This window comes from Aplosporella prunicola (genome assembly GCF_010093885.1).
Source record: "Aplosporella prunicola CBS 121167 unplaced genomic scaffold K452scaffold_22, whole genome shotgun sequence".
Classification (NCBI taxonomy): domain Eukaryota; kingdom Fungi; phylum Ascomycota; class Dothideomycetes; order Botryosphaeriales; family Aplosporellaceae; genus Aplosporella; species Aplosporella prunicola.
Window position 1 is genome coordinate 309,761 of NW_022983550.1, and position 14,836 is coordinate 324,596.

The window sequence follows — 14,836 nt, forward strand, 5'->3', positions numbered from 1 at the left end:
TTGCATCTGCGGTTCGTCGACGCTGGTATACTTTAGAGTACCTGAGGTATGGGGGGTGAGAGGTTATGAGTTGGAGTGGTCGTCGTCTTCTATCTTTTCTTTCCTTCTATTCGAGAAGCCTTCCTTCTATACGAGAAGAGCTGTGATATAGTACATTAGCCCCCGCGGCTCCATTTACAAATGACCAAACAGCGTACAGCCACCCGTCGTCATTATCTGAACATGGTTGTGCGACGAAATTCCACCTCCTAACACCTTGCCGCGGCTTTACGGCCTACCCAGCTTCCACCGCGCGATTCTTTCTTGGATCTCACCCCATTCAAACTGCTTCTTACGGTCCGGGTTCTCGCCATCGTACAACCCCTCTTGCAGAACAACCGTCGGCGCACCGCTACCCTTTCCAGGGTTGTTCACCTTGCCGCCGAAAACCTGCGCAGCCACCCTCCTCAAGTCTGCAATGGAGACGCTAGCGATCTTGTCGCACATCTCCTGGACGCCGACCTTGCGGCCGTGGACCTGGACTTGCCTTCCCAGATCCTCCAGCTCGACCATGCGGCTCTCCAAGTTCATGAGCAGCGACGAACGCAATTGGTTCTTGGCACGCTGCACCTCAGCCTCCTTCAATGCCGAGTAGCCGCCCGTCTGGCTCAGACTGGCCAGCTCGCGGCACATAACCTCCAGCATGTTGCCGATGGCACGAGGCTCGCAGGCTGCGCTGATACCGAAAAGGCCGCTGTCGCTGTAGCTGTGGTTGAACGCAACGCAGCTCTCGACCCATCCGTACTGGTTCAAGACGTTGGTGTAGAGACGGCTGTACATGCCCTTGCCAGGACCACCAGCACTGAAGGAGCCACCACCGCCGAGGAGAGTTTGCAACGTTGCCAGTGCGTATATGTCTTCTGATGCGATTCCAGGGGTTTCAAATGCGATGTTGATGTGCGAAAGACGCGGCAATGCGGGATTAGGAGGAGGTTCGATGAAGGGCAAGGAGAGGAAACCACCAGTGTAGTGAGAGGGCGTGTTGATAGGCTGCGTGGAGGATGTGGTAAGGGACGAAGCGTGTTGAGCGGAGTGTTGAGCAGAAGTAGAGAGGTTCTTGAAGAATGGGACCTTGCCCAAGAGACCCGATTTCTGAGAGTCGGAAGCACCGTAGGCAGCGTTCGGAGGGACGCCGGATATGGTAGACTGGCCTTGTGTGGGAGTAGTGTTGAGAGTGGCATCGGAGCCGACTTGGGACAGGACGGGCTCCTTCTTCATGTCGCCAAAGTACTGCTTAGTGAGCTTGACTGCCTCGAGGTGGTTTACGCCAGCGAAGGCGACCACTATCCGCTCTGGCCTGAAGAACACCTTCCTGTAAGCATCCACCACGCTCTTGTTAATCTCACCCAGCCTCTCCTGCGGGCACAGTAGCGGGTTGCCTAGTGTATTGTCCTTGAACGCGGCCATGTGCACAAGTTCCGGCAGGATGAGCTCTGGCTTGCTCCAGATCTCGCCGATCTCATATTCGGCCGTCATTAACTGCTGTTCCACCTCCTCTTCGGTGATCATTGGGTCCCTCACGGTCTCCGCAAGCACGGCCACACAGTCCTCGACGCGGCTGTTGAACGTCGCCGACTGGTACATCAAACTCTCACGGCTTGACGCGCACTGGATGTTTCCGCCCAGCGACTCCAACATTTCCAGCATCTGGTCCGAATTGCGCTGTTTAGTGGACTTGAAGGCGAGCCGGTCGATGATGTGGGACACGCCGCAGAGTTCCGGCGTCTCATAGCGAGAACCGGCATCAACGTAGACGCCAATTCCGGAAAAGTGGCCGGGCAGGGCTTCGGTTGCGACGCGGATGCCATTTGGTAGAGTGGTCAACTGGTCGAGCTGGACGGGATCCTGTAAAGCGTCATCAGTATACGCGTTGGCGGACACGCGAGTTTGCCGCACCTTGCCCTCGGCGCGGGCCGTGGCGTAATGTCTAGGAGTGCATGTCGAAGGCGCCGCTCGGGAGACGGTAGGCCTTTGTAATGCTCGCAAGGGCAGCCGTAGTCTAGTCGAGCGCAGCATAGTCGATGCGGGTGATGCTGGTGCTTGGGCGTGCGGCAACACATTTCTTGACGCTCGGTCTCGGCAATGACGTTAGTCAGCCTCAGCCCTACAGGTGTATTTGTACTCATCACTATCTTCATTGAACTAGGTACTACGTGCTTGGTACTATATTAACCCTTTTCTCTCCTCCGCTATGCAATGAGAGCAACTGCCTTGCTTCCATCCGCTTCTGAGCTAGCCCTCATCGAATTAATACTGATAGGTATTTGCCATGAGTGCTCAGCTCTCCGTGACCAAGAAAAAAAAAATGCCACGTTTGATATCAACCTTAGGTACGCCAGTCAACCCGAATAAAAGCAGGTATCGAAAATGAAAATCGCTCACCGCCTCTTGCGCCATCCATTCCTCCATGTACAGGGTCTGATGATCATCATCAACGCCGCCGGGGCCAAATTATGCTGCCCTCTCGGCTGTGTTCTGAGCCTCTTCGCCTGCTCCCGTTTCCGAGGGGTCGAGGGGAACACCTTCACTGCTGCTTGCTCCGGATGATCCACCACCGCTGCCATCCAGGACAAAGGGGCCGGCATTGTTCCTTGGCGTCATCGGGCACTCCGTCCCAGCCGGCGCCGAAAGGGGCGTGAGTCCGAATTGGACCCCACCGCCCGGAGTAGCATTCAACATCGTACTTTCACCGAAGGGGCTTCTGTGGTTAGCAGGACCAGGAGTGGCAGACATAATCGGCATGGGAGCCACGTTAGCCGATGGAGACGGAGCCATTTCTCCGTGAGGTTCCTCTTCCGGAGGAGTGTGGACACCGCCATCGGACGCTTGGTCGCCGTCGGAGGAAGATGAGCCAGCATTGAGCAATCGTCCTGCGAGAGAAAAATCGGCCAGAGCACTCGCGAGGTCCTCCTCGGGTATCATGTTGCTTCCAGTTGACGCACTGGCCCCCGCACTTGAGCTCTCAGCGCCCTGCTCTGAAGACAGAACCCCATTTGCCCGTGGAGTTGAACTGCCCTCTCCATCCCCCTCTTCTCCGTGTTCCTTGCTGTCACCATTGACGACAACGAGCTTAGACTGCGACGATGCGTCTTCTAAGCTCCCGTCATCTTCTTCCTCCCAGTCTTCTGGCTCGCTGACGTCTGCATCCAAATCATTTACCATGCGACAGTTCGGGCACATGAACTGTGGATAAGTCGGTCCATTGATGATTCTTGCGATGCATTTATAGTGCCAAACGTGCGAGCAAGGCGCCACGAAAAGAGCTTGGCATGGGCGAATGGACATCAGGCAGATGCTGCAGTCAGTGCTCTGGACGCTAGCTGAATCTGAATCCTTGGATTTTGTCGAGGATTGAGCCAAATTCCGCAGGCGCTTGTGCGTCGACTTGCTGTTAAGTGATATCAGCGCCTTACTGACCCGCATCAGCTTCTAGATGCGGAAAACTCACTTGAAGGTGTTCAACGACTTTTGCCAGTTCCGGTTGCACTCGATCCTGATCTTCACACAACGGAAAATCATTTCTTCGCCACCCCTGAAGTCGATGCCCAATTGCACGACGTCACCATCCCCAACCTTGTATGGCTTGCTCTCAACGCCTGGCTGGGACAATCTGATGTGGTTTAAGAAGGTTCCAGAGCTAGACTTCACATCCTTGATCCACCACTGCCCATCGGTGCACCAGAATTCGCAGTGTCGGCGAGAAACGACCTTGGACTTGAAACCGACAGGCGCAGAAGAAGGAACGTTTGTAGGCAAATCTGTAGGGATGTTATCTTTCTCCGAATACCTGCCGACCCGGATGACGCAGTCTTCATTGGGAAGAGTCCTAGAAATGGTGGGGAACTGGAGCGAGGGTCGAGCGGCCCGCGGGTCTTCGTGGGGTATGAAACGTATCGAGGGCAATTGTTTCACCGGGGTCGAGAGCTCCGAAAAGTCAGCGCTGTTAACGGTCGGCGGGCCATGGTGGGACACGCCCAGCGAGGGAGCAGCAGACTCGGCGCGGTTGCGTGTCATGGCTGCGGGGAGCGGAGAGGCGGTGGAGGATTCGGCAGAGGTGGCAACGCGAGACAGACCGCTGCGACCTCCGACAGTGGGCACCCAACCGCTGGACGAGTCGGTTGCTCCGTCAACGAGGGCCTGCCTAGGCAGTGAGGAAGGGTTATTGAGGGAGTGAGGGGCGCTCCGGCGGGATCTGTCTGCGCCGGGCGGGCTAGGGTTGCTGCGAGCGCGGCCGAGCGAAGGACGGCGACGGTCGGGCGAGCGTTCGCTGGATGACGAGGTGAAGTGCTGGTGGGTGTAGTTACGGAGATAACTCAGGCCGCGGAGTCTACCGGTGCGGGTGGGTGACGTTGGCGAGGCTGGCGAGGTCGTGGTCGAGAGGGTGGGTGCAGCGACAGCGGGAGTGGTGAACATGATCCGGCGACCAGGCAAAGGGACTGGTCGGGCGTGTCAGAGACGGAGGGTGAGGAGTCTGCAAGGCCTCAATTCTCCGCTGGGCGACGGGCAGCAGGACGGGCGGCGGAGGCGAGGGCCACGATGAGGTGAATGCCCGGGCGAGGCTGGCAGGGATTCACACAGGGATGGGTGGCCGGGGAACGGGCGGCGCAGACAACGGCCGAAACGACAACGAACTGACAGACGTTTTGCGAGGTGTGCGATTCTTCTAAGTAGGACGAGACGAGCAGTCATGTACTAAGGTAGGTAAGCCTGTTGCTGCCGCGGCCCGTGGCTCTGGTTCATTACGCCGCCGCGCATCGATCAACTCTCGATTGACAGGAGGCGTGTCGCATATAATATCATCCCCTCACGTGCCCCTCCCAACCTCCACCTAATATCTAATGGATATCGCGGAAAAGGCTCAAGGCCTCAGCGACCTGGAACTGGCCACCCTGCTGTGCCTCGTGGCTGAGCAGCACTGCATCATCCAAGCCGCCCACCCAGACCAGCTCGGCCCGCTGGCCCAAGAGCTACAGCTCGTAGAACATGCCATCCTGCCCCTCTGATTCGCCCGCCACTGACGCCCGCCGCAGGTCGCTGCCAACTGCTTCGGCCTCTCCTGTGCCGTTCTCGACTGCTCCGACAAAACGAGTCTCGATGACTTTAGTAACGGGCTGCTGGTCGAAGACGACGACCCGTCCTATTTTACCTCGACGCCTGGTCACTACCCGGAACAGGTAAGCTACATTACATTCTTCTAAGAGCCCTCTGACCTCATCTAATCTCACGTCATCAGGATTCGTTTGGCGGATCTCCGCCAGAGGGCCACCGTACGCCCCGTCACCGCAGTCCTAGATCGCCTCTCGAAGTAAATCTAAAAATCGCCAATGTCGTGGTGGCCAAGAACCTGGATTGCGCACACCGTCAGGTGCAGACCCAGGTGCTCGAGCTTATTCGTGGAAAACGCATCTTCACTCGAACAGCAGTTTACCCCGTGCCGAAGCGGTTTCTGTTCATCTCACTTCTGGCATCGCATTCAGGAGCCAATCTAACGCCCCATCTTGTACGGGACCATGAAGCTCTCCCAGATGGTGCCAACTGACAGACACTAGAATGACCATTTCTTTATCTCTCACTACCACCAAACGGAAGATGGCCTGCCGAATCTTGAAGAGTACACCGGCAAGCGTGCCGTATCAGATGACAGCGCATCTCTGGATTCAGTGATACGACCGTCTTCGTCACCTGCTGCGCCTTTCCGACCCAGCTTTCAGATGCCGCTATTCCCACAAGCCGTAAGGAACCGCAACATCCCCCCACAACAGACACTAATTTCTGCCATCAAGGACGTTGAGGCATTATCTCAACGCCAGATGAATGCTCGCATCGCTTCCGAGGTTCGCGCGTATCTGCACAACGTCGTGGTTTTCATGCGCCTGCACCGCGGCGTAGCCGGAGGCATCTCAGCCCTCGGAACCCGGCACTTTCTGATGCTGTCAAAAGCCCTGGCTCCTCTCCACGGGCTGGACTACGTCACGCCTTCGCTGGTAGCCTTGGCGGCGCGCAAGATTTATCCACATCGAATCATTCTTACTACCCCAGAAAACGAGCGCAGCATGCAGTGGGGCAGCGACGTAGAGGCCGTGAGGCAGGCGTTGGAAGGTGTTACGGTCGAGGATGTTATCGACGAGGTGTTGCAACAGGTGGAGGTGCCGCTCTAGATTTCTCCTTTCTCTTAATATTTGATACGCGTGGGCGGCTAGCGGATCGATAAGTTGCGGCGCAGTCATGCAAGCCATCCCGTAACTTCGAACGTCTGGAGTCTCGTCTCGTGGAAAGAACTGTGTGCTACCTTGGTCTATGGCCTGTAACGCTATGCACTCAGCAAGTGTTGCCTAGAAGAAGAGTTAGCGTAGCCACATGAGGTATGTTTTCCGAAGAAACATCCAATCGCATGTATTATCGAGACACGAGCAGTCCGATCTTCTGCACCGCAAGGCAGGTGAGACGGCTCCAAAGAACGGTCATGTTTCTCGACATGGCTAAAAGGGTTGCCGAACAAGGTATTCCGTTGGTCTCGAACTCGATTGTCTCGCGACGGTGAAGGCACGAGGGCTTAGGGTACTGACGTGGCCGGGTATTTACATGCAGCTATTCGACACCATGCATCTAATTTCAAATGCGTCGACGAGGCTGAGGAGGCTGGCAGGGCCCGAAAGACCCGCTTTCAGCCTGGCGGGTACGATCGAAAATCTATTGGACATGCACTACTCAGCTGACCCCCCATCCCTGTCATTTTCTTGACAGCGAATAACTGCGCATGCTTTTCGCAATCTAGTAATCATCTCCAACTTTTTGCTCTGGTCACGAAGTTATTCATCACTTGGTCCCGCTGAGTCGCTGTTCACTTTCTCTTCCAATGGGTGACCGGCGGACTACCGCGGGCCCACCACCTACGCCCTTGAAGGCGTGTGCCATCCAGGGCAGGGTGAAGGGTTTCTTCATCACAACCGCTACCGACCACCTCGGAAAACTTCAGGATTTTGGGAACAATCACGGTCTACCGAGGTGTTTTTCCTGGAAAATTCACGATACGAGGACATATTTGAGATCAAAAATACCCGATCTCTGCAACCGTTGCAACAACTTAGCACTCCTAAGCCATGAGAGTATCAGGAAAGAGGCTGGGTCGAATTTTATGGGAGAGCGCTCGCTAAATCGGTCTTTGATACTTCATCCTCTTTTCAAAGAACTAAAGGAGACCGCACGTGCCGGCTGCCTTTTTTGTTCTATTCTAGTGGACCTCCCAAACCAGGCGCAACCCCAGCCCTACAATCGAGGCTCAACACAATATGGCGGTTCTGTAATTGTAATTGGCGACAACATCCCTGTTTCTTTCTATCCTGTTTCTGCAACATATCCTAATGAAGTGCTGTGCAGCTTTGTAATCTCGAGGCGTCAAGGTAAAACACCAATTTACCGATTCACGCCAGTAATACTTACAACTCAAGGTAGCACAAATCTTTCCGACTGGCCTATATTAGGGAGCGAAGCGGAAATTAGCGCTCATACAGGAGATGGTGTCTGCTATCAGTTTCTTGAGCAATGTCTGAGAAATTGTCTCCAGAGAGTAGGTTCAAAAGGTCACCGGTCATGCACGCCATTTATATCAACGTCCTTGCCCAAGCGCGTCATCGATCTTTCCCGAGGCATAAACTCTCTAAAAGTACTGGAAGCGTCAAACCGGACCGATAAATATGTCACTTTATCCTATTGCTGGGGTAATGAAGGCCTTCCTCTGCGGTTATTCACCCAAAATTACAAACAGATGAAAGAAAAGCTACCATGGCAACTCTTGCCTGCGGTATTTCAAAACGCAGTCGAGGTTTGTCTTCGACTTGGTGTCGGATTCCTTTGGATTGACGCTTTATGTATCATTCAAGATGATTCCGAAGGTATGCAAAATTCCAAAAAAAATATATATATAAAAACACTTAATCAACTTTACCTCTAATACATCTAGACTGGGAAATTGAATCATCGAAAATGGCCCAGTATTTTCAGGGAGCCTTTTTTACAATCGCAGCGTCTTCCTCCAGAAATTGCTTTGAACCTTTTTTGAGACCAAGAGATCCAAGATGGCTACACAGAGAGTTTCAGGGACAGTCGAACCGCTTGACACAGTCGATTCGTGTACGGCAGATCGAAGAAATCCCTGACATCACTTTACATGACCCCTTACGTCCATTGTCAAGCCGTGGATGGTGTTTTCAAGAATATGTACTGTCCTCACGGATTATGCATTTCTACAACAGCGAGCTAATGTGGGAATGCAAGTCCTACAAGTTTTTTGAGAGTGGGTCAGAGAGATTTACAAGTCTCGGTTTCATACCCTTGACTGACTTGAATCGTTTCACGGGAGCAATAAACGATTTAAAAGCGTGGGGAAGAGTTGTTTCTGCATACACCAAACGGAAACTCACTCGTCCTTCCGACCGGCTTCCAGCGCTAAGTGGACTAGCTTCTTTCATACAAGCTGCAACTGGAGCAACTTATCTAGCTGGTATGTGGCGACAGACCTTGATCGGAAGCCTACTGTGGTCCTCTGAAATCTCATCATACGAAGATCAAGATTGGTCGCCTATGGCTGAAGACGACCGGACACCTTCTTGGTCGTGGGCGTCTATCAACGGTCCCATCTCCTTTTTAACACCTGAACAACCAAATATCAGTATTTTGGACATCCATTGCAGCCCAAAAGGGTCGAATCCTTTTGGTCAGGTGAAAGGTGGTTACATCATACTGGAAGGAAATATTATGATCGCCAACCTCAATGGTTCCAATGGACGAAAAATTTGCCGTTTGTTTGCCGGCATTTCATTACTTGGAGCTCATTATTTGCATCTTGATCGACCAGTCGAGGAATGCGATTGCAGGACGCCGATTTTTGCCGCTACTAAAACACTACGAAGGGTTCGCGGAGAACATGCCCTCCGTAACGACGGGAAAGAGTTCAATGCTTGCGTGGAACTCCTTCGTTTTGCAACTAGTGGTTCTTTTGCATTTTTTCTCATCCTGGGAAGGTCAGACACCATTCATGGAGCTCATGTACGGCTTGGTCTGGTATGGTTTAGGAAGCATATGACGAACGATTTCTTGAGTGTGGGGAGGCGCAGGGTAACTATCATATAGACGCACTTCCTTTGATATCTCATTCTGTCTTATTCAATGTTACGTTCTATTTGTTCCGTGGCTCCATAGCCTTGCGTGGCGTGCTAAAAGTGTTGATGTTTAAAAGTAATTGATAGATTCGTGCACAGACAAGATTTCCTATACCCTCAATTGCTTTTATAAGTTTCTATGAACCTCGCTCGACGGTGGCGGGTATTAGAAAAGGGATAATAAGCATCAATGCGATGTATATATATAACAGATATGATGAAACTTTAGAACGTTTTCTAACATGTGCTGCAATGTTGGTTATGTCTAACTTATCTTTTCTTAAATTAAATATACAGTACTACGGCCACAGTGATGATAGTTACTTATATCCTTATAGTAAACGTATATTCATAGAAGGGAAGGTGTGTCAAGCTGCTTTGAATGCCAATATTAAAACATACCTAAATATTACCTATATAGTTCTGAGAGTAGATTAGAATGCACCCTATAAATTATTTCTTATAGACACAGAGCTTGTATTTGTACAAGTAGATCACAAGGGGTATGTGAACTGTAACGACATTCACCCCAACGATCGTACGGAGTAGCAAGTTCAGCGTTGCTACAATTGTTTGCATTGACAGCCTTATGTATTTTATATACATAGGCTAGCAATACACTACAAGAAAGTACGGTAATTCGTCCGCTTTCCCCATGTGCATGCCCGATTTTATCTACAACCAATTTTGGTGTGCACTGCAAGGGTATATGGGAGTTATCAGTCTCCTGACCAGATGCTCTCCAAGAGCCATGTTAGTTTGAAACAACTGGCTTTTACTCCCACTTGAAGCTCGTCCTTTTCAGACTAAGCTTGCGTTGGCAGTGATCATTTCATGCGACCACTGGCCTCGATCGTCCCTTGTACCTTTTTGTTCGTAAACTCATAGGTATTTACTCTCTTCCATCTCGCCTCACTGTTCCGGAACCTCTTGAATACCAGCTCCAGGCTGGGTCCTCTTCTTGCCCATGAGCTTACCCAAGACATCCTTTTCCTTGGTCTTCTTTTCGCCACCAGCTTCGCCATCGACGTCCATCTCATCGCCTGACTCGTTGCTGCTCTCGCTGCTGCTGTCCGCAGCGTTTGGGTCCTTCTCCTCCAGCACGCCTAGTCCCAGGTCCTGCGCAGCTGTCAGCAGGTATCCTCCCAATTTCATTGCAGCCTTGTTCCACAGCTTAAACAGCACGAACCATCTCGATGTATTGCCCTTCGTTTTCCTTGCCATTTTCCACCTCCAATGACCTCTCACCAAGCCGCCCAGCAGCCTTTTCCCTCTCGAGCTCCTCGTTTGCAGCAGCGAGCTGTGGCAGGAATGCCTTGAGCCGTTCGCTCAGCGGCACGCGCTCGGACGCCGCATTTGTCTTTTTATATAGCTTCCGGCGGACGCTGGGCTTGGGTGGGCGCGGGAGAGAAGTGACCTCGTTAGAGTCTTCTTCTTCCTCTCCTTCGCTCTCGCCTTCAGACCCGGCAGACTCGGAATCGGAGCTAGGTTCCTCGGAGGAGGTGCTGACGACACTGGACTCTGCGTCAGAGTCGGCATGATTGTCGTCATCTTGCGCGGGCGCGGCGCGCTTCCCGGAGGCCACGAGGAAGGCCTCGGCGTGCTCCTTGGTGGGCAGCCATGGGGTGGCCGGGCTGGGAGACTTGCGACGTTTCCGATGGGCGAGTGGCGCGGGGTGTGACGCGGAATTGTTGGACATGTCGAGGGCGGGCGTGGATCGATAGGCAGCTGGCGAATGTTTTCTGGGGCCGTCAGCGGGCGGTGGAGGCGGGGCTATTTGCGGCATGATCGGTCCCCTGCAATAGCACCCGGCGCCTATCCAGCGTCACCTTAACTCCATCAACACCCAAACACACAAAGACGACGCTCCTTCTTTGTTCTTGTCCGTCTTCTCTGCTCCGCGTGCATTTGCCCCTTGCATTCCGCCCCCGTTTCTGCCTTCTGCTTCTGCTTCTTTTGTCTTTCTTGCCCTTCCACCTTCTCCGCGGCCTAAACTCCACGCCAACTTAGCATCTCCTGACCCCTGAGAAAGCATATCGGGGCTTGTGTGTCTTGACTTTTGAGCTTACAGGTACGTTGGGTTTTGCCGTTCTTGATGCTCGTAATGATGCCTTTGTCTTTTTTCTGTCTACTTGTTTCAATTCCTCTTTAAAGAAGCCTTCGGCGTCCCCGTAGGCCAGTACCATGCGGAATGGCAATGGTGAAGAGCGTGGCGACAAACAGTCACCGAGAAAGAAATGGAGGCGTAGTTCTCGATCACCGGTGCATGGTCCCGCTTTCGAGCTCGCTGGCCAGGCTCGTTGTTCTTGACATCGTCTCACTCCACCACCTGTCTTCCTTTGACCTCACCTTCCGAGAGGCCATTTCTTGTACTATTTCCACGCCCCAAACATGAGTCCAGTCGTTTTCTAGGACGTTCACTAGCACCCACCTTGTCTTTTTGGCTTCCTCTATTTCATATCCACGAGCAATATTTGGGTCTGCTTCCTCCCTTGCAACGCGAGGCAAGACTGCCTGCGAGCATGAGGAATCCAGTTCCCATTCGTACTCAGTCTGTAGACGATACTCGCTACTCCATTCCTTCTACTGGTCGACTTAGTTCATTGTCTGCCACCATCAACCTCACTTCGACTGCCCCAAAAATTACACATCGCAACAACCCAATCACACTCAAAACACCTCCGTTTAACATCAAAAGCCCAGACGAGACGCCTTCTCGCAATTTTACATATTCGAAAGCTTCGAGCGTATCTGACTTGCCTCTGCTCTCACAGATAATCACCAACCTCGGTGACCTCCAAATCCACCCACCGCGCCCCCTCGGAGACCACCCAAAGGAGCAATCCGCCGTCCTTCAATCAGTCGTCAACGCGTACCTCAGCTTCAAAGCCGAACATATCATGAGCGAAGCACCCAGCGGCGCACGCCCGGGCGTCCCGGCCCTCACAACCAACGGCCTCCCCGCGCTGACGGACGATGCCGCCTCGGCGACGGCGTCGCCCGCGCGCGGCAAAGAGATGAAGAACACGCTGCTGCACAAGCTGCGCCCGCCGTCGCTGACCCACGTCTGGGACTTCTGGCACGACCGGCAAGACCGGGTGCCGAAGCCGGCGGGTGCGGGCTGCGAGCAACAGCCGCAGGCGGGCGAGGACGAATCGAGCAATTACGAGGACCGCCTTGTGCTCTTGCACAGCATTACCGACGTCAGCCAGTTCTGGAAGGTCCACAACAACTTTGACCTCGCGAAGCTGAAGCTGCGCGACACCATCCACCTCTTCCATCACAGCGTGAAGCCCGTCTGGGAAGATCCGCGCAACGTCAAGGGCGGCGCGTGGACGTTCCGTGTCCCGAAGGATAAGGCGGCGTGGTTCTGGCGCGAGATCTGTATGCTGGCGATTGGTGAGGCGCTGCAGGGTGCGGTCGACAACAGCAACAAGCGTCTGAGTAAGTTCTTTGTCCTTTCTGCGCGCTCGCGCGTTTATCCTGTCCCACGTTTAAGAGAATATTGCTGACTTGTTCGTTAGCTTTCATCGATGACATCTGCGGTATTAGCTACAGTGTCCGCTTCAACAGCATCCTCATCACCATCTGGAACCGCGACTGCGAGAACCAGGAAGGCATCGATCGCCTCAAGCAAACGGTGCTCGAGAGCCTGCCCGACGAGCTCCAGCTGCCGGAGCGGTCGTACTACTACAAGAAGCACAGCGAGCACGCTGGCTTCCGCAACCCGTCGTAGGCGAAGCAGTAGTGGGAGCGAAGGAAGGGATGTCCGAGATTTTGGCAAGAATGTTTATGGGATTCAGCCATGCTGTCTTGCTAGGATTTTTTGGACGTCTGGATGATGGATTCATGATTTTGCAGCGGTGATTGTTTACTGTGCTTCTCCGATTATTGGAGATGAGAGCGGATTGTTTAGATTTGATGAAAGCTTGTTCAATCGTTGACAGGCTCGGGACGGACGTCATGCCCTCGTAGCTGCTAGCAGGTACTGCTTGAGTAGAAGCTGAAATAGCATAGACGATCCATCCATGTGGCAGTAAAGCAACGCTCGTCTCCAACGCCAGACCTCGCCCAATACCCAGCCAGTGAAAGCCACCAAACGCCAAGTGCCCTGTCGTCACCATCATAAGTGCATTTTTCTCGGACGCCGTCCGCGTCCCCATCCCGGTCCTCACCCAAACACGCCCGCCCTTCTCATCACGCCCTCGAACTCCTCCAAACTGACACCCTTACCCACGCCCGCACTCGTGTTCACCTCTCCGTTCGCTTCAACAATCATGTCTCTCAGCACATCATCCGCGACCTCTTCTCGCAGCTCTCTCGCCACTCGCCGTAAATGCTGCACGGTGATCGGCCCCCCAGCACCCTGCGTAAAAAGCCCAAAGGCGCTCTCAACTTCCTCTCTCCTCCTCCTCGCGCCCAACCCCGCACTCGCACCGCCATCATCCGCATCCTCTTCCTCGTCCTCCGCAGCCGCCCGCTCATGTATCAGAATCGCCGCATACGCGACAAAGTGCTCGAAGAGGACAAAGCCGTCCTGCTCGGGGTCCAGCGCCTCAAGCATAGCAGGCACCTCAGACCGCGGCACTGTCAAGCCCAGCGCAATGAGGCAGCGCCGCACATCGCCCGTCTTTAGCACGCCTTCGGGGCGCGAGCTCGGCGACGCTTCTGCCGCGGGCGCCGGCAGCGCGAACAGCGAAAACGCCTCGCGGATCTCGGTTTCCTGCGCGGCGGAGAGGTCGTTTTCGCGCGCGAGCTTGCTGCGCCGTTGCGAGGGGAGCGTCGAGGCTTTGCTGGGCGGTGGTGGTGCGGCGGCCGCGGTCGCGGCGCGGCGTTTGGGTGGCTGGTTGAGGGATTGGTGAGATGGATGCCGGCGCAGTGAGGATGTTGGGGAGGTGAGCTTACCATTGCGCGGGCCTGGCAGCGGTGGCGACGGGATTGCGGTGCTGGACGGGCTGCGGTGTGAGAGCGGGCGTGTCTCACATGGAACGCCGACGCGACGGAGCGTGATCCAGTGACGTCCTCACGGGCGCTCGCTGCCAAGACCGGGCTTGTCCGCTTGCGGAAAGGCGGCGCACGTGGGGCAGACTGAGCGCGCCTTTTTCTTCGCTCTTCTCTGCCATCACGTCTCACTTCAACCTCCTACACTCCCCCTCCCAAAGCACGCTCACGCGCGCGCGCGCCTGCCAACCGCTCAAGCGTACGAAATATGCGTACGCAACGAGCCGTTCAATGGAGCAGCAGCACCGCCACGCGCATAGCAAGCCTCGAGGGTGAGACGTACGCAGCCAGCCGTCCTTTGTCCGCTCGACAAAGAGGCGACCAAGAACCTTCCCTATATAGCACCTCCGCTTCTACAAATGCTAGAGCCCGCCATCGTCACTGAACCAGGATGAGCGAGTGTGGACAATGAAGCAAGACTGAAGAACCCCTGGCGGTTTCGCGGCCCTTCAACCGCGTCACCAGGGCCTCGCTGCACCCTTATATCCGGCCGGCTGGTCATTTCTCAGCCGGATGGGGGGTGTGGTGGGGGTACATGCCTACTTACTATTGCTATTTTTGTGATTGCATTTGTTGTGCTGTGCAATTTTGGTCGACTTCGAAGTGCCTCGTGCCTACTCCTACGGATGATGGCCTTT

At 54.2% G+C, this 14,836-nt stretch overlaps 7 protein-coding genes across 7 annotated transcripts; 3 read left to right on the forward strand and 4 right to left on the reverse strand.

Moving 5' to 3' along the window:
* Positions 1-51: 51 nt before the first annotated feature.
* K452DRAFT_352895 (uncharacterized protein) lies at positions 52-2,060 on the reverse strand. Its single transcript, XM_033545797.1, has 2 exons — positions 1,936-2,060; positions 52-1,884 (listed from the first exon to the last, which is right to left on the reverse strand). The coding sequence occupies exons 1-2, from the start codon at positions 2,053-2,055 to the stop codon at positions 268-270; spliced, it is 1,737 nt and encodes a 578-aa protein (XP_033394477.1). The 5' UTR covers positions 2,056-2,060; the 3' UTR covers positions 52-267.
* A 96-nt stretch (positions 2,061-2,156) lies between these two features.
* Positions 2,157-4,739, reverse strand: K452DRAFT_255611 (uncharacterized protein). Its single transcript, XM_033538363.1, has 2 exons — positions 3,488-4,739; positions 2,157-3,427 (listed from the first exon to the last, which is right to left on the reverse strand). Exons 1-2 carry the CDS (start codon positions 4,450-4,452, stop codon positions 2,491-2,493), a joined length of 1,902 nt encoding a protein of 633 aa, XP_033394478.1. The 5' UTR covers positions 4,453-4,739; the 3' UTR covers positions 2,157-2,490.
* Positions 4,740-4,799: 60 nt separating this feature from the next.
* Positions 4,800-6,311, forward strand: K452DRAFT_255614 (uncharacterized protein). Its single transcript, XM_033538364.1, has 5 exons — positions 4,800-5,015; positions 5,070-5,213; positions 5,273-5,539; positions 5,589-5,771; positions 5,823-6,311. The coding sequence occupies exons 1-5, from the start codon at positions 4,878-4,880 to the stop codon at positions 6,195-6,197; spliced, it is 1,107 nt and encodes a 368-aa protein (XP_033394479.1). The 5' UTR covers positions 4,800-4,877; the 3' UTR covers positions 6,198-6,311.
* A 298-nt stretch (positions 6,312-6,609) lies between these two features.
* On the forward strand, positions 6,610-9,230 carry K452DRAFT_276522 (uncharacterized protein). The gene is made up of 3 exons (XM_033539277.1): positions 6,610-7,439; positions 7,488-7,931; positions 8,000-9,230. The coding sequence occupies exons 1-3, from the start codon at positions 6,896-6,898 to the stop codon at positions 9,166-9,168; spliced, it is 2,157 nt and encodes a 718-aa protein (XP_033394480.1). The 5' UTR covers positions 6,610-6,895; the 3' UTR covers positions 9,169-9,230.
* Positions 9,231-9,829: 599 nt separating this feature from the next.
* K452DRAFT_290418 (uncharacterized protein) lies at positions 9,830-10,928 on the reverse strand. Its single transcript, XM_033540997.1, has 2 exons — positions 10,387-10,928; positions 9,830-10,316 (listed from the first exon to the last, which is right to left on the reverse strand). Exons 1-2 carry the CDS (start codon positions 10,894-10,896, stop codon positions 10,110-10,112), a joined length of 717 nt encoding a protein of 238 aa, XP_033394481.1. The 5' UTR covers positions 10,897-10,928; the 3' UTR covers positions 9,830-10,109.
* Positions 10,929-12,097: 1,169 nt separating this feature from the next.
* Positions 12,098-12,933, forward strand: K452DRAFT_233356 (uncharacterized protein; the record flags this gene model as incomplete). Its single annotated transcript, XM_033537300.1, has 2 exons — positions 12,098-12,641; positions 12,722-12,933. 2 exons carry the CDS (start codon positions 12,098-12,100, stop codon positions 12,931-12,933), a joined length of 756 nt encoding a protein of 251 aa, XP_033394482.1.
* Positions 12,934-13,368: 435 nt separating this feature from the next.
* K452DRAFT_328559 (uncharacterized protein) lies at positions 13,369-14,105 on the reverse strand (the record flags this gene model as incomplete). Its single annotated transcript, XM_033544995.1, has 2 exons — positions 13,369-14,040; positions 14,103-14,105. 2 exons carry the CDS (start codon positions 14,103-14,105, stop codon positions 13,369-13,371), a joined length of 675 nt encoding a protein of 224 aa, XP_033394483.1.
* Positions 14,106-14,836: the final 731 nt, after the last annotated feature.

Coding starts and splice junctions, on each gene's coding strand:
- K452DRAFT_352895 (XM_033545797.1), bottom strand. CDS start 2,055: ATGCTGCGCTCGACTAGACTACGGCTGCCCTTGCGAGCATTACAAAGG. Junction 1,885..1,935: donor CGGCCCGCGCCGAGGGCAAG/GTGCGGCAAACT, acceptor GACGCTTTACAG/GATCCCGTCCAGCTCGACCA.
- K452DRAFT_255614 (XM_033538364.1), top strand. CDS start 4,878: ATGGATATCGCGGAAAAGGCTCAAGGCCTCAGCGACCTGGAACTGGCC. Junction 5,016..5,069: donor TGGCCCAAGAGCTACAGCTC/GTAGAACATGCC, acceptor CGCCCGCCGCAG/GTCGCTGCCAACTGCTTCGG. Junction 5,540..5,588: donor CCAATCTAACGCCCCATCTT/GTACGGGACCAT, acceptor GACAGACACTAG/AATGACCATTTCTTTATCTC.
- K452DRAFT_255611 (XM_033538363.1), bottom strand. CDS start 4,452: ATGTTCACCACTCCCGCTGTCGCTGCACCCACCCTCTCGACCACGACC. Junction 3,428..3,487: donor AAGTCGTTGAACACCTTCAA/GTGAGTTTTCCG, acceptor ATCACTTAACAG/CAAGTCGACGCACAAGCGCC.
- K452DRAFT_276522 (XM_033539277.1), top strand. CDS start 6,896: ATGGGTGACCGGCGGACTACCGCGGGCCCACCACCTACGCCCTTGAAG. Junction 7,440..7,487: donor TGTAATCTCGAGGCGTCAAG/GTAAAACACCAA, acceptor TTACAACTCAAG/GTAGCACAAATCTTTCCGAC. Junction 7,932..7,999: donor CATTCAAGATGATTCCGAAG/GTATGCAAAATT, acceptor TAATACATCTAG/ACTGGGAAATTGAATCATCG.
- K452DRAFT_290418 (XM_033540997.1), bottom strand. CDS start 10,896: ATGTCCAACAATTCCGCGTCACACCCCGCGCCACTCGCCCATCGGAAA. Junction 10,317..10,386: donor AAGGGCAATACATCGAGATG/GTTCGTGCTGTT, acceptor ACAGCTGCGCAG/GACCTGGGACTAGGCGTGCT.